Source organism: Lutra lutra, chromosome 9 (assembly GCF_902655055.1).
Source record: "Lutra lutra chromosome 9, mLutLut1.2, whole genome shotgun sequence".
NCBI classification, from domain to species: domain Eukaryota; kingdom Metazoa; phylum Chordata; class Mammalia; order Carnivora; family Mustelidae; genus Lutra; species Lutra lutra.
In genome coordinates, this window is record NC_062286.1 from 7,128,866 (window position 1) to 7,152,839 (window position 23,974).

Genomic DNA, 23,974 nt, shown 5'->3' on the forward strand with positions numbered 1-23,974 from the left:
CTGTGTGACCTTGGGCAGTCTACTTGCCTCCCTGGCTTTTCTTCCTTCAGCTGAAGAACAGGGCCGCAAATACCCAACGCAGTTGTCTGGACTGAAAGTCCGAAGCGCCTGGCTCAAGGGTCGTTGATCCAACGTGGGGCGTTGGTCATTAGTGTCATTAGTGTTAACAGACAGTCACTCGGGGGGGTACTTGGGAGTGAGCAGTGGCTTTGAGAAAGCCCCTCGAGCTCCGCGGCGGGTTTCTCTGCCTGGGGAGGCGGACGGAGAGGCGGCTCCTCGGTGGCCACCTCACTCTGCCAGCGGCGGACGGGTACAGGCGCAGCCGCCGGGAGCCGGGCAGCGGGAGCGCGGGCTTTGGAAGCGGGGGCGGGGCTTGCAGGTGGGCGGGGAGGGAGCTCCCTCCCCAAGAAGTGTGGCCAAGCGGTCGTCGCGGGGGGCGGAGCCTCTCTCTGGCGGACCAATCGTGGAGCAGATGTCAAAACGGGCGCGGCAGGGAAACGAGAAAGAACCGCAGGTAACCCGGCGCCGGGCGGCTGGGGCAGCATCCTCCCCCGCGGACTTGGGATGCCTGGTCTGATCGCGGGCCCTTCTTTCTCCAGCCTCCAGGGCAGGAGAGGAGGCTCTGCGAGCCAGAAGGCCCGCTGGGCGGCGTCTCTGGGAGTGATCTTTGCGCAGAGCCACGTAGCTTTCTGCGCCCGCTTCCTCCTGTAAAGTGAGAGCAGCGAAAACCCGTAGGAGGCAGGACGGGACATGCCCAAGTGACTCAGAGCTGGGAGGCAGTGAAGGGGACAATGGCGACCTTTCTTTCTGCCTCGTGGTACTACCCGTCTTTCCAAGGTCTCTACAGGGCACATGGGTTATTTTGGTACGAAAAAGTTAAGCTGAACATAAAGTCACGAATTCTGGCTAGCTCACGGAGTAATCCTTTATGGTTCCTGTACAAGCGGAGTAGAACAGGAGCTGAAAAGCACGTGGTGCCTGAGGGAGCCACCGAAAGGAGCACTTCGGTTACTGATGTGAAATTGGAATGTGAATGGGGTAGCAGAGGATACCAAGGAATCCCTGACCATTTTCTTAGAGGTGATAATGGCTTTATGGGGCATAAAATCACCACTAAAAATATCCATTTTCTGGAGCTGGATGCTGGAGGAAGGTGGAATTGACCACTCCTGGGAGTTGCTTTAAAATTAAGGATGCTAGACCGAAGTTTTGTCGTTGCTTTGTCTAAGAGAAATGATTGTCATTAATCTTTCTCTGAGGCTTGAGCATACATTAAACACAGTATGTATGTGATACTAAGACATGGAAGAAACAGACCCGAGGAGGGGATAGTCCCTATCTCCGACATCTTTATTATATCTAGAGAAAACTGTAAAAAGCCCAGTGTTTCTTTTAAAATGAATTTAGCAAATTCATTTGCAGATGTTGGAACTTTCCCAAGTGAATCATGTATTTTTTGGATCCTAACACTTCTTTCTCTTCATTCCTGGCATTTTGCCACTTGCAGGGCAAATGTCTGTGGCAAATCTGAAAAGCCAAACTAAAATGAAAACTGCTATTAAGGTCATGTCCCCCTCATGGCAGTGCAGGTTTTCAATCTCCTCTTCAGGCTCCTTGATGCCCAATAGGCAGTAAATGGATGCCCAGCTCTTCAGTCTTTCTCAGGGCTTTTTTGCTCCGTTTCTAATTTTAAAAAATGCTGACATAGGGGACAGTGGCCTGGCAGCAGACACAAGTTCAGTGGGAAACTGCACCAAAAGCCCTCTCTGGCATCTACTTAACTCAGCTTTATCGCATAGCTATTTTATTAATCGTCGCATAGGTTAGGTCCGGCGACAAGTCCCATTTTACCAAGGAGGGCACTGAATCTTTTAGCCAGGTGACATGTCCAAGTGATACAGCAACTGCACTGCGGGACTCGGCAGCCAGCGGCCCTAACCGTTGGGCAGCACGGCTGTCACCGATCCTCCCACAGATCTGCAGGAACTCGAGGACCCCTTACCCCCGACCCAGGTACACGTATCTAAACGGTCGCAACCCCGCGCTTCTCTCGCAGCCTGGGGCGTTCCCAGGCACTAGCACCAACCTCATTTGCAAAACCACTTGCCCCGACCCGCGACAACGGTAGAGGGGTGGGGGAATCCTCTCCCGCTCCCGGGCGGCCTCCAATCGCGTTGCTGCATTCAATCCCCAGCAGTTCCCGTAGAAGCGAGTCCCGCGCGCGCCGCGGCCCCCGAGTCACGCTGGGGGTGCAGCCCTTGCCGGGGCGGGGGGCGGCCCGCAGTGGTCGGGGCGGCGGCGCCCCTGGCCGGGTTAGCAGGCCCAGAGAGGGGGTCCCGGGGGTCCCGGGCGGCGGGCGGTCGGCTCTCCCGCGCGCCTCTCGAATCACGCACGTCCGGCCGGGGCGTCCAATGGGAAGGCGGCGTCTGGCCACGCCCACCGCGCGCGCCCCCTCCGCGGTGGGCCTTTAAAGGCTGCCGGGCGGCGCGGGGGCTCCCAGGACCTGCGCGCCGCCTCACCTGCTGTTCTCCCTCGCCGCCGCCATGCTCTCCGTCCGCGTCCCGCTCGCCACCATCGTGGACCCCCAGCAGCAGCAGCAGCTCCAGCTCTCGCCCCTCAAGCGGCTCAGCCTGGCGGACAAGGAGAACACGGTGAGCGCGCGCGCGGGCCAGGCCGGGGCGGCGGGGGGGCCTGTGGGGTCGGGGGCCTGCGCCTCACCGCGCGTCTCCCCGCAGCCCCCGAGTCTCAGCGGGACCCGCGTGCTGGCCAGCAAGACCGCCAGGAGGATCTTCCAGGAGCCCGCCGAGTCGGTGAGTGGCCCGGGCGGCCTGCGGGGGCGGGGCGCAGCCGGTTGACTGCGCCAGCCGCCTCTTGGCGCCAAAGCCTCATTGTCTCCTCTAGGGTTTCAAACCCTAGCCACTCCCCGGGCCCGCGCTTCTTTCCCGCCAAGGCATTCCCTCCCTGTCCTTTGCACTTCCGCAGATCTACTCCTGTTCCTCTGTTACGTCCCGCTTCTGTTCTGAGTAGGATGCGTGTGTGACAGCTCACGCTCACACACCGAACCACCTGGGATTGCCGGTGATTGGACGCACTGGGCCCGAAAAAATGGCAATTTCATGTGGTGCGCCCTATAATTAGCATTTTCATTACTTTCTCGCCCAGCAGAAAACTAAGGTACTAGGCCCCAGCGTGGAGGACGAGCCACTACTGCGAGAAAACCCTCGTCGCTTTGTCATCTTCCCTATTGAGTACCATGATATTTGGCAGATGTATAAGAAAGCTGAGGCTTCCTTTTGGACCGCCGAAGAGGTAATCAGAATCAGGAGCCTGAGACTTAGGAAGTTGAAGCACTGCCCCCAGCTCTGGAGGAAGCCCCCTGCAGTGGGGGTTGTAATTTGCTTGAAATGTACTTGTTCCCCTGGGGGATGGTTGCCCCCACAGAGGATGCGGGATGCGAGCTGTTCTAACTGGCCAGGGGAGCTATGCATGGGAGGGATGTTCTTTTAAGCCATGAATTAGGTATATGTGTGAGGCCACGCACGCTTAACGTCCCTTGTGAACTTCTAAACTTCAGGTGGATCTCTCCAAGGACATTCAGCACTGGGATTCCCTGAAGCCTGAGGAGAGATACTTTATATCCCATGTTCTGGCTTTCTTTGCCGCCAGTGATGGCATAGTCAATGAAAACTTGGTGAGTTTCCCAAAAATCTGCTTTCATTCACTTCAAGATTAAAGCGAAAATGAATTCTCTTGCCTCATCTGTTAAGTCACATAGTTGTAAGCTAGTAATTCTGTTATATGGCGTTTCGTGCTTTATAATATCCTTGGCAATTGTTTTTTCCTTATGGTTAATATCCCCCCCCCCCCCACCACCACTGGCTCTCTCGAGAGGCTAAAAGACAAGTTAAGTGCTAGTAATGGGTTTACTCTTCGTGGTTATGACATTGCTTTTCTTTTTGTGGTTTTGCTGTTTTAATCATTTGATTACATATGTATCCTCTTGTGAGTGGGTCCTTGGTGCAGTGAACTAGGAAAAAAGGAATTGATGAGTGTTTGCAGAATCCCTATAAAACAGACTCTCCCTGTTTCTTGATCTGTAAATGGAGCGTATATGGCATAAAATGCTCAGCTTTACCACAGAATAAGGAAGACGTATTGTTTCTAAAAATAGAGACAGATCCTATAATGGTACAAAGGGAGTGTGATGTATCCAGGATCCCCTGACTGAAGGGTTGCTCCTCGCGCTGAACTGTGATGTGTTTTACCGCTAGGTGGAGCGCTTTAGCCAAGAAGTTCAGATCACAGAAGCCCGCTGTTTCTATGGCTTCCAAATTGCCATGGAAAACATCCATTCGGAAATGTACAGTCTCCTCATTGACACTTACATTAAAGATTCCAAAGAAAGGTGAGTATTTGGCTTGCCTGTTGGTCTGCCAACATGTTTGAGACTCACTAATTGTTACACGTTGTTTCAAGTTTCCAGTTCACGTGGGGGTAGAAAAATGACTCTTAAGTGATGAAGCAGACAAAGCAGTTTTTTTTTTTTTTTTTAAGATTTTATTTATTTATTTGACAGAGAGAGAGATCACAAGTAGTCAGGCAGGCAGAGAGAGAGGGAGAAGCAGGCTCCCCATTGAGCAGAGAGCCCGATGCAGGGCTCAATCCCAGGACCCTTGGACCATGACCTGAGCCGAAGGCAGAGGCTTTAAACCACTGTGCCACACAGGTGCCCCCACAAAGCAGTTTCTACTGCCCATGGTTCTGTCTGTTCTGAGGTTGAGGCCTACACTCAACTTTATTAGCCAGTCACTTAAAAACAAAGTTCTGAGGCTATTCCATTTTTAGAAGTGGAAGTATACTGTTTGTCATTCCCTTTCTTTGAAAACAAAGCAAAACACATCCAAAGAGGCTGTGTACAATGAACTAAATCTTAGGTCTGACCATTTCTACTCGTGTGGCCAGTCTGTTAACGTACAATGGAAAGCTGGGGCAAAGTGGAGGGGACTGGAGGGCTCACCTGACTAGAACATTACTACCCTCTTGAAGAGCTCGTAATACAGTACAGAAAATCAGATCTAGAGGTATAAGTGAGAGGAATCTCATAATAAAGTGCGGGCAGCAGTTTGCTGTTAGATCGGTGAATTTAGGCACAGGACTGTGTGAAGAGATGGTTTGCATCATGGGATCATTTTACAGGTTCAACATTAGAGAGGAGGAGAACGTTAGAAATGGCTATCTCTAGCCTAAGACCCATTTTACAGGTTCAAGATTAGAGAGGAGGAGAACGTTAGAAATGGCTGTCTGAGTGGTCTAGATACTGAGGTCAGCTTCGGGATGAGTCTTTAATGGAACAGAAGTGGTAGGGCTGGAAGGTAGGCCTCCTGTGGGTTACCAGAAAGAATGTGAAGAGGGAAAATGAGTGGTGGCTTGGAAGGGCTGGCAGGATTGGGGAGACTCTTGGGAGGGGTAGGAAGATTGGAAGACATTTGTAGGCAGAAATAAGGAAAGATAAGGATAGGTATGACTTGGATAAATAACCAGAAGGGGCAGGATCAGGAAGGTGTGGTGGTTAAGCTTCAAAAGCTAGGGAGGGGCAGACCCTGTCTCAGGATGTTGACATGGCAAGACAATGAGGGGAGCCCTTTGGTCCGATGACCTTGGCTTCAGAGAACAAGGTCGTCTCATAAGGAACAGGCTGGGGAATCTGTAGACTGGGAATACATTAGAGGGGGAAGAGGGCAATAAGGAAGACCCAGGTAAGTGGGGGGCCAGTTGATTTGCTTTCCTGATCTGGGACCATCAGTGTAGTATAGAATTATAGTAGGAAGTAAGCTCAGGTTATCCAGTTTATTGGCTTTAATTATTTTATTACATACATATGGCATTTGGGGCCGTTTAAGTGGCCTGATAATACGGACTGGTGAGGAAAGTGCTCTCTGGAAAGATAATGGTCAGCCTAGCATACGTAGTCTTAGCAATTAAGGTTTTATGGCTTCTCAAGTTTAAAGATAGGACCTGTGAACTTTGCCATGACCTCATATAATGTCGTGACCTTGATATAATTAAGCTGATAAATGCTCTTGGTGTAATGGACTAAGACTTTTCATGTTAGTAGGTCTCGGGGCTCCCTGTGAACTAAAGAATGAATGAACGAATGTTGAGATTTTAAAAAGAACACTGGGAGAAAAGCAAAAACAGTAATGAGAAAACATTTTAGTTTTGAGTCTCGATTTGGCCTTGGCCCCAGTGTTGTTCTCTGGTGGACATTTGTGATAGGCGGTCTTTGCTGTAATTGCTGATGCTCTGCCTGTCTACTAGGGAATTTCTCTTCAACGCCATCGAGACAATGCCTTGTGTAAAGAAGAAGGCAGATTGGGCCTTGCGTTGGATTGGGGACAAAGAGGCCACCTATGGTAAGGATACCTCTGGCCCCATGTCTGTCTGAGCTTCGGCTTTTGAGTGATGTCCCTGGTCTGTGGCCCCTCCTGTGCACCTGCTTCTTAGCTCAGTGGGACTATGTCAGTATTAACTCTTTGCAGGAGAACGGGTTGTGGCCTTTGCTGCCGTGGAAGGAATCTTCTTTTCTGGTTCTTTTGCGTCGATATTCTGGCTCAAGAAACGCGGCCTGATGCCTGGCCTCACGTTTTCCAATGAACTTATCAGCAGAGATGAGGTGAGTCTCGTTCACATTATAGGTTAACGTGCACAACTCTTGGGCTCACTGCCGGGAACTCAAGATAAAAGGTTGCCCGGTATCCACACTTACCATGTGAGTTCAGCCGTATCCGTACTTGGCAGAAAACAAAAGACTTTAATTCGCTGAGAGTACTCGTGTTGGCAGTGCCTTTCTGCCTCTGCTGCGCCCTGGGTGATGGGGCGTTTTATTCTTTTGCCCCGTGTTCTGTATGACCCTGCTGTCCTTGTAAGTTGGTTGATAAGCGCCCCGATGGAGTAACAATCCATTCCGGTCCAGTGTATGTCTTTGAGTGCGCTTGGATTAAACAGGAGGGGAAGGTGAAGATGTGCAGATGTTCTGATTTAATTCCATTCGGCAAGGCAGGCCAGGGCCATGAAGCCTGTCATACTTGGAGTCTCGTGGGCACATGAGGTGGTCTTTCTTTGTAAGAAGCTCATCCCTCCAGTGTAGGCAGATCAGGGTTCCTTGGCACTAAGACTCGAAGACCGCATTCACTGGAAATCATGGGACTGATTTCCTAAGCTTTAGGCTGTAAATCTCACAACCAGCTGGCCTCGTCACTGAGTTTTGCCTTTCTTGCCGGGCACGGTGGCAGAACGGGCGCTCACAGATGTAGGAAGAATGCTTTGAGCAGAAGTCCCGCCCCAGCCTTTGCTCCTATTCGGGGCAGTGGGGACCGGACGTGGCCTGCTGTTATTCCCTGGGGAGCAGTGTTGAGGGCCTTGTGTGCAGCTGAACCGGCCGTGACCTTTGCAGCATGGATGGTATTTGAAGTCCTCTTCCCTTTGACAGCCGAAGCGCATACAGCTAGCTCAGCTACACAAGATACAGGAGGAGAATGCAGAAAAGGGGAAAGCCAGTTCCTGTTTGACGTTAATGATAGAAGTCTGGTTGCAACAGTGATCTTAAACCTTTTCTTCTAGGGTTTACACTGTGACTTTGCCTGCCTGATGTTCAAACACCTGGTCCATAAACCTTCCGAGCAGAGAGTGAGGGAAATAATCATCAATGCCGTTCGGATAGAACAGGTGGGTGACGCATCAGGGTCTCTCATCCCGGCTAGAAGATGCCTTGATGCTTCCGTTTTATTGAGGAGCTCTGTTTCTGTCCCTAGGAGTTCCTCACTGAGGCCCTGCCCGTGAAGCTCATTGGGATGAATTGCACGTTGATGAAGCAGTACATCGAGTTCGTGGCAGACCGGCTTATGCTGGAGCTGGGTTTTGGCAAGGTACAGTATTGTTTGTAGCCTTCTGGTTCTTCTGAAGTGGGAGTTCCATATTTAAATTCTGCTGTGAACCTTTTCAGGTTTTCAGAGTAGAAAATCCATTTGACTTTATGGAGAATATTTCACTGGAAGGGAAGACTAACTTCTTTGAGAAGAGAGTAGGCGAGTATCAGAGGATGGGAGTGATGTCCAGTCCAACAGAGAATTCTTTTACCTTGGATGCTGACTTCTAAGTGAACGAAGATGTGCTCTTATTTTGCTGATTCCCCCCGCCCTTTCTCATAAAAAAAAAAAATCAGCCACTTGAAGTGTATCAAACCGGCTACACCGTGAATTATCCATAATGTTCATTGATAGTGTTGTTAAAACTGTGTAGCTACCTCATAGGCAAGCCTGTTGATTAGTGACGCTAGTTGTCTCACCTAGAAAGCAGCTTAGACAGAAGCTACTCGGATTGGTAGGAAAGACCTTCGCCGTGTTCAGTGTTTGCGTGAGTTCACCGTGGCTCCTGGTGGCAGTCAGGGCCCAAAGTTCAGGGTCCTGGAGTGAGTCTGACCCCGCAGGATGGGACAGTTACTCCGAGGTCCTCGGGAGGCTTCAGCCTTGGTGCTTCAAAGCAGATATTAAAGTTTACTTACTGATTTGTATATAAAACTGGCACTTTACACACAAATAAACAGAGTTTGTACTGTTGAAATAAAGGCCTGATTTCACCTGATTTGGTTTCTAGCCCAAATGCAAAACCTTCTATTGAGCGTTGATGGGAGCCAGTCTGGAATTTTCCCTGGGCGACCGAAGTCCATCCATCCTGTGCAGAACAAGCACGTTATTTCTGTTCTTTATTTTCTAGAATGAATAGATGGGCTCTTTGATCAACTTGAGAGTCAGTCCTGTACACACCTAGGTATTAGCTAGCTGGGGCCACAAAGAAGACGGGTTAGGGTTAGGTCAAGTGTCATGGGATGAGACTGAGGGGGAAAGGATCTCCTGACTTCAGTCATTTGAGCTTGAAGTGTGGTGCAGGCTGCCCGCTGGCCACCTGGGGCCATGTGAGGGGCGGCAGCCTCTTAGTCCTCAAATCCCCTCTTTCCCCAACCTCAAGCTCTTACAGAAGATCCTTAGATCCTTAGTGTGGATCTGAGATGTCTCGTAAATTGATTTTCCCCCCACCCTTGCACGAAATGCCCCCCTGAGGATCTTGGTGCAATTAAGTGGCACACCCAGGACTGAAGTAGGCGCCCCAAGAGGTTGAGGATGTGTTTTGATTTGGTTGAATTTGTAAGTAGGTACTGTTGACCTAATCCATTTTCTATTTACTGCATGTTTTTTAAATTGGATTTTTTTTTAACACTGTGTATGTCCTTTTATACCTGTGGTTCATAGCTTGAAATAATTGCCCACTTAGTGTGGTTCATGGTTGAAGCAGTCAGTGTTCAGTGTGTCACTTCCAGAATGTCCCTCAATCTGATCGTTTCCCCCTGACCTTCATGTGAAAACTTGAGTCACGTGAGTGATATTAACACATTGTCGTAATTTTAGATTGAGAGTATAACGTAATAGATTTCATAGGGCTAGTTGGAATCTACCTGCCTTTGTTTCCCCCGCCTTCTCCTCCCCGCACCCCTGGAAAAAAAAAACAACCCATCCAGGATGTTTGGTGGAAGGTGGTGGATGATACGCACCATCCTTTGGCTGCAGTTGGTGACACATTGTATTGTGTTGGCTGCACTGGCCTGTTCTGGTGTCTGTTTTTTTCATTTATTGTATAAATTGTCAAATAGTTGAACCATTTCTGTAACAGGGGCTCTCTCTTAAATTATTGTTACCTGAAGTCAGTCCTGATTATGTGGTTCTTAAACTTGTACAACACAAAAGTGAATAAATGTTTTTGCCTCGCATGTCGGGTGCAGGTGGAAGTCGGAAGTCAATTTTAGGATTTGGCGAAGGATTCATTTCTGCCAACTCCCAATTCTGTTTCCTGTTGAAAGGGAAGCAGATTTTAGTCAAGTGTTTCAAAGTCTCGAAATGGAATGCTGCACAGGGCTTAAGTGAACTTTCTTATGTCCGTTCCTTAATAAACGAGATTGCATTTCTTTTAGGAAGAAAAAAACGCAAGTATTTTTCATGAAGGCTTATGCGTTCATTTGCTTCTCATCTGTTCATGCTTATCTCATTCTGCCCTAATGCTTGTTCTGGTACAAGGTCTATAGCAGACGGGGGTGCCTGAGAAGTGATGGTCAAAAGCATTGCCCAAGCCACTCGTGGAATTTGTAAGCCAGGATCACAGGGGTTTATCTTTCCAACACCCTGGGGTGAGCCACTGCTTGGCCTCTGTTTTCCCAGCTGTTAAATGATGGTGGTGGCTCCCGATGGGGCTAAAGGCCCTCCCAGCTTTGCTCTTCCTCATCAGACTGAACTGCGTGGACTTTATGGGCTTGGATTGGCCCTCCTGTCTATAAATGGCCTTTCTGGCCACCTCCCTAAAGACATTTTGGAATCCTGACTTCATATATCCATGCTGCCGCCTTCAGTATGCAGGTGTCTGTGACCACAGCCGCCCGGCGGGCGCTCTTCTGAGGTTGGAGGTGCGGCTGGGGGCCTCGCTCTCCCTGTGCAGCCGACTCTTCTCCTCGAGGAAGCTGATGCGTGAGCAAACCTGTTAGCGAGCCAGGGCAGGGAAGGAGCAGCAGAGAGCTGGGGGTGGACGGAGCATTAGGGAGAGGAGTGTGTGTGCTGGGGGTGAGGTGACCCTGGGGGAGGAAGGGCAGGGGGACCAGTCCAGATTCCCTCCCTGATCTTCCTGTAAAGGCTCATGGAGAAGGCACATCCATGTCTGTGTCCGTCCCCCTGTCTTAGCATGAGGCCTCCGAGGATCGGGCCCTGGTGAATGAGGAAAAGAGCTGGAGCTGAGTAGTTTGGGGTGGGGAGTGCTGGGAGCCGGTGTGTTCTGTGTCTGGGAGGAACCTAGCAGAGATCTTTGCCTGTATACCCAAGGACACTGTGAATGTCATTTGCTTTGTAGTATCAGGTTGGTGACCGACCCAGTGGGGGCATTCGGGCAGCCATGCTCTCAGGACCGACTCCTAACAGCTTCCTACAGTCCTGCTTCACCTGCCGTCCATCTAGGCCAGCTGCCCGCTCTAGAACCCCCTTCTCGTACTTCGCTTGGAAGACCTGCGTCAGTTCAGTCTGGTTAGGTCATGGAGTCAGAATTGTCGGCTTGCGGGGGCCTGGGACCCAACTTGAGCTCTGGCTTCTTGCACAGCTGGACCTGGAGGGGTATTGGTAAGGCCGTCGGGTCAGGGAGCTGACTGGCTGTTGATGTGAGCTGTTGAGGAAGGGCTTGGCCGTTGTTGGTCTGGAGAGGCTGACAGTGGTTCCGTTCTGCACAGAAGTCTGGTCCAGCTCCCTGGGGAGCGGCTGTAGCTTTGAGGGAACAGGATTATATGGCTTGGCCTGTTCCAAACAAGAGAAGGCTGATAGCACACCCCATCCTCTCACCGCCCCCCATTCTGTAGCAGAGGCTACCGTTCTGCTGTACTCTGGGTACTTAAGAAAGAGTGTGACCAGTGATGGCCCGTGTCATTCCTGGGAGGGGATTCTCACATCAGGATGTTTTCTGATGAGAGTGGCTGCACCCACTGCAAGTGTAAGTTTCAGGGACCACAGTCCCCTTGACCTGGCTTTAAGGACTAGAGTGGTTCCAGCAAGAGAGCGGACGGAGGTGACCCGAACACCCTCCGAGCTTCCAACACCTGCCAGTGATCACAGAAGTTAAGTGGGTATTGATTTCCTAAGAAAGGGGAATTTTCAGATGCTGGGAACAAAGACAGGGACTGGGAAGGCTTGGGCTCCTTGCAGCCCTGGGGGTGGGTGGTTGTGACCTCAAGAAATTGGGGGGTGAGGGACCAAGTACCCCTTGGATGTGGAGGGGAGAGATTGCCCTGGGAGGGGGGAGCCCCAGTGGAATGGGGCTAGGAGTTAATCCCGCTGGCAGGGTGGGGAAGATAAGCTGGTTCATCTTTCTGGATTCCACAAATCAAAACCTCAGTCCTGCACCTCTCACAAGGTCGTGGTCTAGGAGGGCAGCCCCAACCTGGGTGCGTGGGATCCTCACAGGTCGTGTTCACTTCGCAAACATGAAACACTGGAGAGAGCCGCATGGCTGTAGGAATAACGGGTATAAAACTCCAAGAACTAGGGTGCCTGGGCGGCTCAGTCGGTGAAGCATCCGGCTCTTGGTTGATTTCGGCTCAGGTCACGATCTCCGGGGTCCTGAGACCAAGCCCCTCATCCAGCTCCATGGGGAGTTGGCTTGGGATCATCTTCCTCTGTTTCTCCCCCTGCTCACATTCTCACTCTAATGGATTTTGAAAATCCAAGAACTTCTATGATGATAGATGATATAATGGATCAGAGGGGAAAAAAATGAAAACCCAAAGAACAGAGTATTCTAAAGAAATGGGCACCTTTTTACAAAACTTGGTACAATTTCTAGCAATACAACAAGACTACCAGAATGAAAGGTTTTGGAACTTAAAAAAAAAAAAAAATGCTTAGTAAGGGGAGACACAGCTGAGGGTGAACTGGTGATGGGAAGGGACCTGACAGAATTATCCAGAAATAGATGGGAGAGAGACATGGAGAATGGGAGGGGGGCACATATAATTTTTAAAGGAAGTCTTCATGAGGGACTGCATAGCTAGTATTTATAGAGATGATGACTGATAATATTCTAGAAGCAACTCAATCAGAAAGTGCAAGGAATCCCAAGTCAGATGAATGAAAATAAATCCATACCCAGACTCGTTCGTAGTGAATCTGCAGAGCATACAGACAAAGGTCATTCAAGTTTACAGGAACAGTAGATCTATAAAGGAGTAATTATTAGGCTGAAATTTTCAACAGCGCTACAGTCGAAGCCAGAAGGTTATGGAAGCAAATCTTGAGATGCTGAAAAAGTAATTACACTTATTCAGAAGTAAGAGAGAAGGACTAAAGAATATACTTTAAAGAGAAAATTGCAGCCAAAAGGAGGGTAGTGAGTGAAGGAATTGGTCAGCATGTGGTGGATGTAAGCGCAGATAAAATGAAGGGGACCCAGAATACTGGACAACAAGCGGGGGGCCGGGGGTGCGGCTCCTCGTGCTGTAGATCAGCGGGCCAGTGGGCTCACCAGATAGGTCGAGAGTCTACGGTCCTGCTTCCAAGAACACACCAGAGCGTGTCACTTTCAAAGCAGTGGCAGAGAAGGGGTATCGAACGGGTGATTGGTCTAATAGGCAGAGAAGATGAGAAAAAGCAGAGTGGTAAGTGGGAAGCCTGGTCAGATCGATAAGCTCAGTCAGTGTGGGCAGACTAACGAGTTAAGATGACCAGCTCAAGATTCGATGAGGACTCTAGCTAGAAGCTATTTCTGGAAGTTACACACAGGACGCAAAGTGTGGGGAGGATGGGGAAAGCCCCAGGTGACACTGTTCTAAGAAAAGACTTTAAGACAAAAGAGCTTACCGGAAATATGCGGTCAGACCTGAGGGCTGGTCTAGGAGAAGCGGTTGTAACTTTGCACTTGACCGCCGGGCTTCTGTGTCTGCAGGGTCTTTGGGCATTGCCTTATCTTGCCTCCCAGGGTCAGACGGCGACTGGACACGGTGGCCAAAGGGGAATGTCTTGTGGTTCTAATCGACTCCTCTTGAGTCTTGGTCTGTTTTCTTATCCTCCCTAGTGCTTTGCATTGGCCCTGTGTTTGCTTTTATGCCAAATCCACAGTCCTCTGAGTCTATATGCCGTTGGTTAGACTCTCAGACCTGGAGCCCAGCCTTTACAGACCGTCTCCTTCGAGTTCCTACCAGACACGAGAAGGTGCCTGGTCCTCCTGTGTCCAGGCAGGACCACCAGGGTGGGCTTCTGGGACCCACCGTAGGCTGGGCAGGTGTAACCTATTGGCTGTTCACAACATGAATGTTGTGCTGACACCATTTGGCCATACCAGGGGGATGAACCAGGCGAGGGGTTGGGGCCTGGATGGTGGCACGTGACAAGACTTGCTGAGTGGGGATGTCAGGCCAGTTTGGGGCAGACTGAGCCTTGTGGGGTGTGGCCTGACCTGAGAGTTTATAGGAGCAGGACCAAGGCAGCCTGTGACCCAGAGAAGGCCTTTTCTCTCTCTCGCTCTCTCTGTTTTAAGATTTATTTATTTGAGAAAGAACATGCGAGAGTGAGAGGAGGGGCAGAAGGAGAGAATCTTCAAGCAGACTGCCCGCTGAGTGCGGGGCCTGAAACAGCTCAGTCTCACGACCCTGAGATCATGACCTGAGCGAAACCAAGAGTCGGACACTTAACCGATGAGCCCCCCAGGCGCCCCGGAGAAGGCCTTTCATCCTGCCCTCTGCACTGGGCGGAGTGGTGGGAGGGGAGCTGTTGTCTCTCCTGGCACTGATAGACGCTTCAGGCCTGGGTAGGGCCTTGGGAAGCCTTGTTTTTCCCATCAGAGGCCACTGACTGACCTCTTTTGCTCTGTCAAAAGCCCCCCTGGCCACAGCCCCTGCTGTTCCAGACTCCGTGCAGTGAGGGCTCTGTTCCTCCCAGCCAGAGGGGGAGGGGCGGCTGTTTTTTCCCCTGGCTTTGGAGTTTTGGGTAGAGAGGGGAGGGGGCCACTGTGGCTACCTTGCGGCCAGAAAGGCGGGCCTGTCAAGAGAGGAGCCCACATGCAGGACAGGAGAGCTGATCTGTGGGTCTTCAGAGAAGACAGGGTCTTTGTAACCTTGTTCATTTTCTGGATCCAGCCATGCCTGAATTCTACTCCTCCCTGAATTTTCACTTAAGTAAACCAATGAAGTCCCAATAGAATCAGGATGTTTGTGCCACATGTAACGAAGTCATACCTGAACAGCACCCCCAGCCCTGAAATCACTGAGTCCACCACCACTCTAGGTGGGGGGGCGCGTGGATGACTGGCCCCATCTCACAGAGGTGTCCAGGAGGCTCCGGGAGGCCGTGACCTTGCTGAGGACCGCAGGTAGAAACACAGTGGCCAACCAGAACCGGAACTCGGGTGTCCTAGCCCCATAGCCACATTCTTGTTATACCCACAGCCCTTCATGAGAGAACAGGCGCCCTGGGCCTCCACTCCAGTCCCGAAGAAACTTCCGCTCAGCAGGGATTGTGTCCTCGCTCCCCTTGTCCTGCTCTGCCTTGCTGCTGTGACGGAGGCCACCTGGAGTCTCCCCTGTCCTCACCGGCCCAGTGTCCTCACTGGCCCAGGCTTTGGACCCAAGGAGCCCCTTCCAACTGGCTTCTGCATGTGACTCTGAGATGAGACCGTTGCCTGCGGAGGCCACACTGCCCTATGAAGGCTGAAGGGGGCTCGTGCATCACACAGCTAATTGGACTCACAGGTTTAGTAACGAGGTTGGGGGCAATAACAACTCGAAGAGGAGAAAACAGGAAGCTTCCAGCTGTTTCCAGAAAGAGCCTGGGGGACTCTGTGCTGCCTGTGTGAGGGCTTGCACTGGGCCTCCGCTCCACTTGGGGGAGCAGCCTCCCCTGTAGGGGGCCCAAGACATGTTTGCTTTGGAAGGTGTGCAAACAGGTGCCTGTGGGGGACTGGCCTGGGCTCGCTTGGGCTGATCAGAGTTTCCGTTGCTGAGCTGTATTTCCACACCACAGAGGGCCTGTTTGTTTCTGTTGGTGGCGGGACGGCGCCAACAGGCCTACCTTAGAAATTGTCACCGTGAGGGGAACAGGCTGGCTTAGTTGGTACAGTCTGTCACACGTGATCTCAGGGCGTGGGTTCGAGCCTGACGTTGGGTATAGAGATTACTGAAAAAAATAAAAGCTTTAAAAAATTGTCATTGCAAGAATCAGGTGACAAATGCCCGGTCAGGTGACAAATGCCCGGTGTATTTCTTTAAACAGCTTTATTGAGATAAAATGGCAGACCAAGTCACCCATTCAGAGTGTACATTTCGTTGGCTTTCATATATTCATATATTCACAGAATTGTGTAACCACCACCACAATCAACTTTAGGACACTTTCCTGCCTTCAAAAGAGACCCGGCCCCATCAGCAGGCCCTCCCCGTCCCCCTCCCCTTCCCAGCCCCTGGCAACCACTGATCAGAAGTTCTATCTCCATAGGTTTGATTTGGCGTTTTTGAGATGTTCAGCTAATAGAAGTTATTAATGGGAGAAGTGATAGATGTTTATTTCTGAGAGATCATTTAGAAGGTGAGAGGCAACAAAGAGGTGATGGGTCTGCCTTGCAGGGAGAGGTTTGATTTATGTTTCAGAAAGCTCTTTTTTTCCCTTGCATGTTTGAAAAAATTTCTGCATTGGAAAAAGATTCATGACATTGCCTGAAAGCTGTCTTTGCTAGCTGAATTGGAGAGCCTGGGAGCTGGCTGGCTGACCTTCGTTTCTTCATCCCCAGATCATCAGACATTAACTTTGCCTCCCTCCTCCTGTGCCCGGCCCTGTGCTGGGGGGGCGGGGGCTCTGGAGGGGACAGACGGAAGACCCCGGCTCACAAAACTAAGTCTAGGAACCACTTCTGATCCACCGCCTGTTTTTGTGTGGACTCTGGCTAAGAATTTTTAAAGATACATCAACAGAATATTTCGTGACATGTTTAAATGACACGAACCCACATTTCAGCACTCACAGATGGTTCCCCGGGACACAGGCACACTCGTGCGTGTACCATCCCGGCTGCTTTGACGCTGACATGGTGGAGTGGAAATGGGGCGACACGCTGTATTTAGGTAGAGCTAAAATATTTCCTATTTGGACCTTTCCAGAAGGCGTTTGGTGACTTCTAAGTGAGATGTGACCTTGCTCTTGAGGGTCCCCTGTCAAGTCAGGAAAAGGGAAAGTGGTAGATGATCGATAACCACCAGGAGCCAGGAAGCTCGGGCCGGAGAGCAAATTACTAAATTTTTAGGAATTTTGGGAGCCTATTTTCTTGCTAGGATTACCAGAGGAACTACCACGGACTGGGCGGCTTGAACAACAGAAATTTATTTCCCTTCGGTTCTGCAGGCTGGAAATCCAAGACCAAGGTGCGGGCAGGGTTGGTTTCTCCTGAGGCGTCTCTGCTTGGCTTGTGGGCTGCCGTCTCCTGTGTCCTTCCAGGGTCGCCCCTCCGCCTTTCTGTCTCTTACAAGGACATGGGTCAGATTGGATCAGGGCCCACCCGCATGAGTTTACTCCACTTTAATTACCTCCTTAAACACCTTATCTCCCAAACCAGTCACATTCTGAGTGTTGGAGGTTGGGACCTGAGCATGTGAATTTTAGAGGGACACAATTCAGCTCATAACCCTGAGCTGATTGTTAAATACAGCCATCATTAAGAAGTAAGTTATGGGGGCACCTGGGTGGCTCAGTGGGTTAAAGCCTCTGCCTTCGGCTCAGGTCATGATCCCAGGGTCCTGGGATCGAACCCCGCATCGGGCTCTCTGCTCAGCGGGGAGCCTGCTTCCTCCTCTCTCTCTGTCTGCTGCTCTGTGACCTCCGTCTGTCAAATAAATAAAATCTTTAAAAAAAAAAAAAGGAAGTAAGTTATGTAAGTCTAAAAGTAAATACGTTATATTAAAGAGAAATATGGGAAATACTCAAACCCCATCTCGCCATTCGTGAACATCATCTGTGCCCCCCAGGCCGTTCATGCCTGTTGTGTCTACACGGTAGAAATAACCAGAGAGCAGTGTGCTGCTGAGCATTTGGTGGCCCGGCATCAGCTTTGGTGGGAGTATTTACCCCGTGGGAATTGCTAAGTGCTCCAAATTCAGGGTCGTTTTCTGGAGAGCTGGTTGTTAAGCATTTACAAACACACCACGGGTGCAGGGCGCTAAGGGCTGAGACGGTCAGCCTGGGCCCTGTGGGGTACAGAAGAGGATGGCAGGCCCCGGGGAGGCAGGAAAGGTTTCTCAGACCAGGGGATGTCAAGTGGCGCCTTGGAGGGTGAGGCATACGTCGAGGAAGAGGGGTGAGCTGCGATTGCACAGCCCCGAGGCAAGAAAGGGCAGCCTATACCTGGGGATGGGAACGATGGTGCAGGAGTCGCCTGTGGGAATCAAAGAGACTTGGGAAGGGTGGTTGGGCAGGACCTGGGGCGCCATGCTGAGGAGCCTCTACTTGACCTGGCAGCCGTGGGGAGCCATGGAAGGGCTAGGAGCCGGGCGTAGGGGCAGGGACAGGTGGTGAGCGGACCACTGGCTGTCTGTGGGTTTCGGTTTGTGTCTGTGTGTGGAGAGTGCATGTGAGGCGATGTGACTTGTTCTGTCTGGGCCCTCTGCAGGTGGAAGGTTCTCCACCAATGCTCGCTGAATGGCTGCATCACCCCATTCATTTTGAAATCTTTAAAAGGGGACTCAGCTTTCCAACTCCAGTTAGAGTTAGAGCTGGAAATAATCTGAGTGCCAAGAAGAAGGGGAATGGGTGTGCGAATTATGTCCTATCTCTATGCTAACCCGCCATTGTACGTGGTAAATAGGGGCGCCTGGGTGGCTCAGTCCGTTAGGTGTCTACCTTTGACTCAGGTTGTGATCCCAGGGTCCTGGGATCGAGACCCGCATCGGGCTCCCTGCTCGGTGGGGAGACTGCTTCTCCCTCTCCTCCTCGCTTGTGCTCTTTCTCAGGACCTCTTGTCTCTCAAATAAATAAATAAAATCTTAAATAAATAAATAAATAAATGGTAAGTAAACGGAGGTCATGTAGCCACATGGAGAGCAGCTCACAGAAAACCTGTAAATGAAAACAGCAGGATGTAAATTCTCTGCATCCCGTGCTTACAGTGACATGAAAATATGCGTACATATGGGTAAAAACAGGAGGTCTCGCAAATGGAGACATGCAGACAGTTGTCTCAGGGAGGTAGGAGTGACAGCAGTTTTTCTCTCTGTTCTGTTTTTCTGTTTTAATTTTCCTGCAATAAATATTGAGGAGCGGGCATGGCAACTCCGGCAGCGGCTCCCCGGGGCAGATGGCAGGTGCCCCCCCCCCCCCCCCGCACCGCCCCCCAGTGCCTGGAGGGCTGGGCCAGCCCTGGAGTTGTCCCCGGAAGTGCCCTGCAGCGTGCGGCTGAGTCACACGGACGTCACGGCCCCTCATGGGGCTGTGCCGGTGATTCATGCGAGCGCCCACTCCTCTGCAGGCGCCCCTGGACAGTGCTTGGGAGGCGGAGAGCTCTCCAGAAACCGGGGAGCCACTCGCTTCCGTCCAAAATGGCCAGCCAGGGGGCCGGTTCTGAAGCCCCTTTCAGTTCACAAAACCTTGGGCCTGGGCACCTGGGTGGCTCAGTGGGTTAAGCCTCTGCCTTTGGCTCAGGTCATGATCTCAGGGTCCTGGGATTGAGTCCCACATCGGGCTCTCTGCTCAGCAGGGAGCCTGCTTCTCCCTCTCTCTCTCTCTCTGCCTGCCTCTCTGCCTACTTGTGATCTCTCTCTCTGTCAAATAAATAAAATCTTTAAAAAAAAACAAAAAACCAAAAAAAACCCTTGGGCCTTGGAACTCAGCGAACCCAGCTAAGTCCCATTCCGCTGCTTATGAGACAGTCTCCTGGGCCCAGGGGTTAAATCTGTGGGTGGCAAAGCCAGGACCTCAGGTGTGAGGCTGGGCTGGGGTGACCTCCCTTCTATTCGTGTGGCCTCCCCCGGGGGACCGCCAGCCCCTGTGGGCAGGACGCATCTTCTCCTTTTGCATTCCTGGTTATGCCGCAGAGGCCGCAGCTCTCAGAGTATAGATGGTACGTGCTTGTGTCTGAATGAAGGGAGCCTGCTGTCTGACACCTGGTCTTGGAGTCAAGAGAGCATGCGATTAAGGGTCCTGTGTCCCAAGGTCACACAGAGGAGGGTGTGATTAGGTCTAGGGAGGGAGGGGGTAGAGAGCAGGGGAAGAACCCCCTACCTGTTCTTGTTGGGAAGGGAAGAGCGGAGGGGTGCGGGGGGAGACTGCTGTTCCAGGGCCAGAAACTGTAGTGCACACAAGACAGAAAACAGGAGGAGGGGTGAGGCGTGGGGTTGAGAGGCCATTAATTTACACATGTTTACTGAGAGCCCTACTATGTGTCTTCTCTGTTCAGGTGCCAGGGAGACAATGTAGCACAAAGCCGATGAAGCCCAGGCCCTCGTGGAGATTGTGCACGGATGGGGGACATAGGAAACAAGCCAACTAACTGATGTGCAGTAAGTCAGGGGAAGGAAATGGAAGTAGGGAGGAGGCGGCGGGCAAAGAGCTCATGCTCTTTCATGTGGGTAGTCGAGAAAGAGCTCTGAGGAAGTGGAGAGGAAGTTGGTGGGGGACAAACCACATGGTTGGCAGAGGAAAGCTTGTTTTAGGCGTTGGCGTTGCAAGTGCAAAGGCCCTGCGGCGGGGACGTGTTTGTTTTTGTCTGGTGAGAACAGAGTGAGGCATGGGGGTGGGGTCCGATCAGTGGATGTGTGTGTGCACACGCACGTGTGTGTGCGCATGTGCACAGTGGGTCTTGTGGGGCCTTGTAGGCCTAGGTTGGGATTTCATTCTGAGTGGAACAAGAAGCATGGGAAGTTTGGGGCCAGCCTTACCTTTTCAAAGGCGCGCTCTTGTTTCCATCGGTTAGGTATCAGTCAGTGCGTACTAGTGGAAGCAGGAGCATTGCTCGGAGGCTGTCGCTGCTGTCCAGGGGACAGGTGATGGAGACTTGCAGGGGTGGTGAGGGAGAGGAGTGGAGGTGACAAGCAGGCCGAGTTCTGCCTGGGTGGGAAAGACAGCCAGTGGAATCGGATTGGGGATTGCCTGTGTGTGAGAGGGGAGTCAGAGGATCCAAGGGTCCTGGAAGGATGAGCTCAGTTTGGGCCTGAGCGGTTTTATCTGGGGGAGAGGACAAGGGAGAAGGGAGGGTGGGGTCGGAATTTGCAACCAGTCAGCCACACTGCCAGCGTACCAGGCAGGGGTCGAGGGTGCAGGGGTCGAGGGTGCAGGGGTGGGGCCCCTCGGAGGGTTTCCAGACCCCACATTTAGGCTTCTCTATCCTTCCAGTGTTTCATCCTTGGGAGGTGACACCGGTTCCCCATCCTGTTCCGTCTCTGCAGCTATTATCCCCTACCCGTGTCCCCTCACACCTTAGTTCCCGCCATGTGGCTTCCTCCCCATCTCACCACTGATGTGTCCCTGAGAGCCTGAGACCTTTCTTTCCTTCCGTGCCCGCCACGTGCTCTGCTAAGGCCTTTTCATGTACTGGCTCACTCACCCCTTCACACTCACACAGTATCCCTTCACAGTTGAGGGACCAAAGAAAGGCACAGAGAGGTTGAGTGCTTGCCCAAGGTCACACAGCCCATTAAGGGGAGGAGCTGATACTTGAGCCTGAGCAGCAGGGCAGGCTGGTTCAACTCTGGGCTCTGAACCTTTCTGTCCGTCGTGCCACCCACTTGTGGCCGTGGCCACCCCCTTCAGCTCTCACCAGTCCTGGCTCCATGGTTCCGTCTTTGCCCTCTGTCTGCCCTGCCCCCCTCCTTCGCTCCTGCAGGGTTTTCCCCTGGGGCCTCTTCACCCCTGTCTGTGGAACGGCAACTCGCTTCAGTGTAGGTTCTGAGTTCCAGACCGAACATTCAGCTAAACATATTCACTTGGGTGCCCCACGGACACTGGCCCAAACTGCACCCCAAATATGCTGGTGGTCTCTTGGGCGAATGGCACCCCGGTCTCTAGGAGCTAGGGTCCGAGATCCAGGTGTCGGCTCTGCTGTTCCACGTGTGGTCAGGAGGGGGCGCCTCGCACCTCTCTTCTCCCTCACCCACACCCCCCGCCCCAGTACCACCCGCTGATTCACTCCCAGTCGTCGCCCCAGTGCAGCCCCGTGCCCCTGCACATCCCACAGCCACCTCGCCTAAGTTACGGCGACACTCGTGGTCAGGCTGCCTGCTCCCACTCCAGCTTCCTCTAGTCCCTTATCCGCACAGCGTTGAGAATGATCTTTCAGAAAACGTATCAGGTGGGGCCACTGTGTTGCTAAAGCCCTCAGGGCACCCCCCCACCCCTCGAGGTGACACCCTGGGCCCCAGCCCAGGTGCCTCTCTGGCTTTGCCTTGCTGCCTGTGCCCCGACGGACCCTCCCGGAGCCTCAGGGCTGCAGACACACCGCTTCCGCGGCTCCTACCCTTGCTTGACCTTGCTGCCTGTCCACCTCTGCACTTGCGGGTCTCAACCTGGAGACCGCTTTACCTGCCCCCCACCCCCGGAGCGGGCTGGGCTCGGGGTGCTCCCTGTGCTCCCGGGGCCCATAGCAGTACCTGCTCAGAGTCTGCTGTGCAGACTGGGACCCGTCTGCCTCTTTGCTGACCCTCCCCCCACCCGGGTTGTAAGCCCCTTGAGGCCAGGGACGGGGTCTCCTGTCCCCACAGGATCTTCAGCCAGCCCCTGACACGGACACAGCCCTCTGGATTCTCTTCGTAAATGTTTGTTGAAAGAATGAGTGAATTCGTGAGCAAGTGAGTGACTGACCTGGGGGGGGTAGGGTGTGGTGGGGAAGCTGCTGTCTGTGGGGATTAAAAGATAATTCTTGGGGCACTTGGGGGGCTTAGTTAAGTGTCTGTCTTCCTCTCAGGTTATGATCCTGGGGTCCTCGGGGTCCTGGGATCAAGCCCCGCGTCGGACTCCCTGCTCAGTGGGGAGCCTGCTTCTCTCTCTCCCTCTGCCCCCCTTCCTGCTTGTGCACGCGTGTTCTCTTTCTCTCTTTCTCAAATAAATGAAATCTTAAAAAAAAAAAAAAAAAAAGAAGTGATGCTTCGGAGCCTCTGGCTCCTGTGGGGGTGGCTGGTACATGGGGTTCACTCCCAGCTCCCCCTCTTGTCCTCTGGCTGTCTGGCTAACCTGTGAGTAGCTGCAGAGGCTAACTGACCGTTCTGTCTGTCCTGCCACTGCCGCCCCTCCCCAGGGCCTTCTGGAGATGGTCCCGTGACCCCAAGCCTCAAATGTTCTAGGCCCGGAACCTGGACCTAAGGTAGAATCCTCAGGGCACACTGGCTCTTCCTTCTGCCTTTGTCCCTGGCTTTGGGCCGGGCTGTGCTCCCTTCGGAGGACTCAGAGAAGCCAGAGACAGCAGCTGGCGCCCCGGGCATCTCCGTGGGTGCTCCCAAGGTCAGAGAGGAGGTCTCGCATCTACTTGCTAATGCACAATTTATTTCTTTTCCCATTTTCCCTGGGACCTGGACTTGTCCAGACGTTTATGTGATGTGGTGGGAAATGAGCTTTCCGGAGCTGCTGGCGGCGCACCGTTTGGCGTCCCTGTGATTCTAGAGATTTTGGGGCCGTGGGGCTGTGGCTCCCGCTGTGCGTTGCTGCCTGCCTTCTTGCGGTGGTTAGCTTTTGAGCCCAGTGGCTTCCTCAGCCCCAAGCACGTGAGTGACCTCGTGACTCTGGCCCCTCCGTGATCCCCGACAAACTGTTCCGGCGTGTAGGTGGAATTCCTATTTTTAATTGAGGAATTATTTTTAGAAATTATTTTTAATTGAGAAGTTGCAGGGCTTCTACATCCTTTTGAACAGAAGGCTTCCAGAAATATTTATACCTTCGCTTCTATAGACTCTAGGAAGTCATCCTGGCCCAGAGGAGGTCAGCAGGTGGCGTGGGATCACCTCGGAGACAGGCACCGGCTGGCCCTGCTCTCTCCTGGGTGTGTCGGGGGGTGAGGGTGGACAGGGACCAGGTCGTGGGGACTTTCAGTGTCACACTGAGGGATCTGAACTCTGTCCCTGAGCCCGCAGTGAGTTTTAGCAGAGGAGTAAGGAGATCAGATGTGCGTTTCTGAGAGGTTGGAGGGAGTGGATTAGAGCTGCGTAATATCAAGTCTTTCATTTTACAGAGACCTGTGTATACCCTCCCAGGACTTCAGGATGCAATCCCTCCAACCATGTGCAGTGCATTCCAGAATTTTCTATTCTATTCTGTTTCATTTGTTTTTCTAAAAATGCCATTTGCAACCCTCTGCATGGATTTCCCGTCTCCCTGAATGTTTTTATGTGTGATGTGAACAGCGCTGGATGGGAGAGAGGAAGCCTGGGCAGAGGCTGCTG

At 52.2% G+C, this 23,974-nt stretch overlaps 1 protein-coding gene across 3 annotated transcripts; it reads left to right on the forward strand.

Moving 5' to 3' along the window:
* The first annotated feature begins 2,458 nt into the window (after window positions 1-2,458).
* RRM2 (ribonucleotide reductase regulatory subunit M2) lies at window positions 2,459-20,107 on the forward strand. Of its 3 annotated transcripts, none has more exons than XM_047744958.1 (10): window positions 2,459-2,651; window positions 2,736-2,810; window positions 3,163-3,309; window positions 3,575-3,691; window positions 4,272-4,405; window positions 6,319-6,413; window positions 6,540-6,673; window positions 7,621-7,725; window positions 7,812-7,925; window positions 20,005-20,107. In XM_047744958.1, exons 1-10 carry the CDS (start codon window positions 2,544-2,546, stop codon window positions 20,095-20,097), a joined length of 1,122 nt encoding a protein of 373 aa, XP_047600914.1. In that variant the 5' UTR covers window positions 2,459-2,543; the 3' UTR covers window positions 20,098-20,107. The 3 variants fall into 3 exon arrangements, with proteins under 3 accessions (XP_047600914.1, XP_047600912.1, XP_047600913.1); XM_047744956.1 differs by lacking the exon at window positions 20,005-20,107 and adding an exon at window positions 8,003-8,640 and having other exon boundaries at window positions 2,470-2,651; XM_047744957.1 differs by lacking the exon at window positions 20,005-20,107 and adding an exon at window positions 8,003-8,640 and having other exon boundaries at window positions 2,470-2,651; window positions 3,166-3,309.
* Window positions 20,108-23,974: the final 3,867 nt, after the last annotated feature.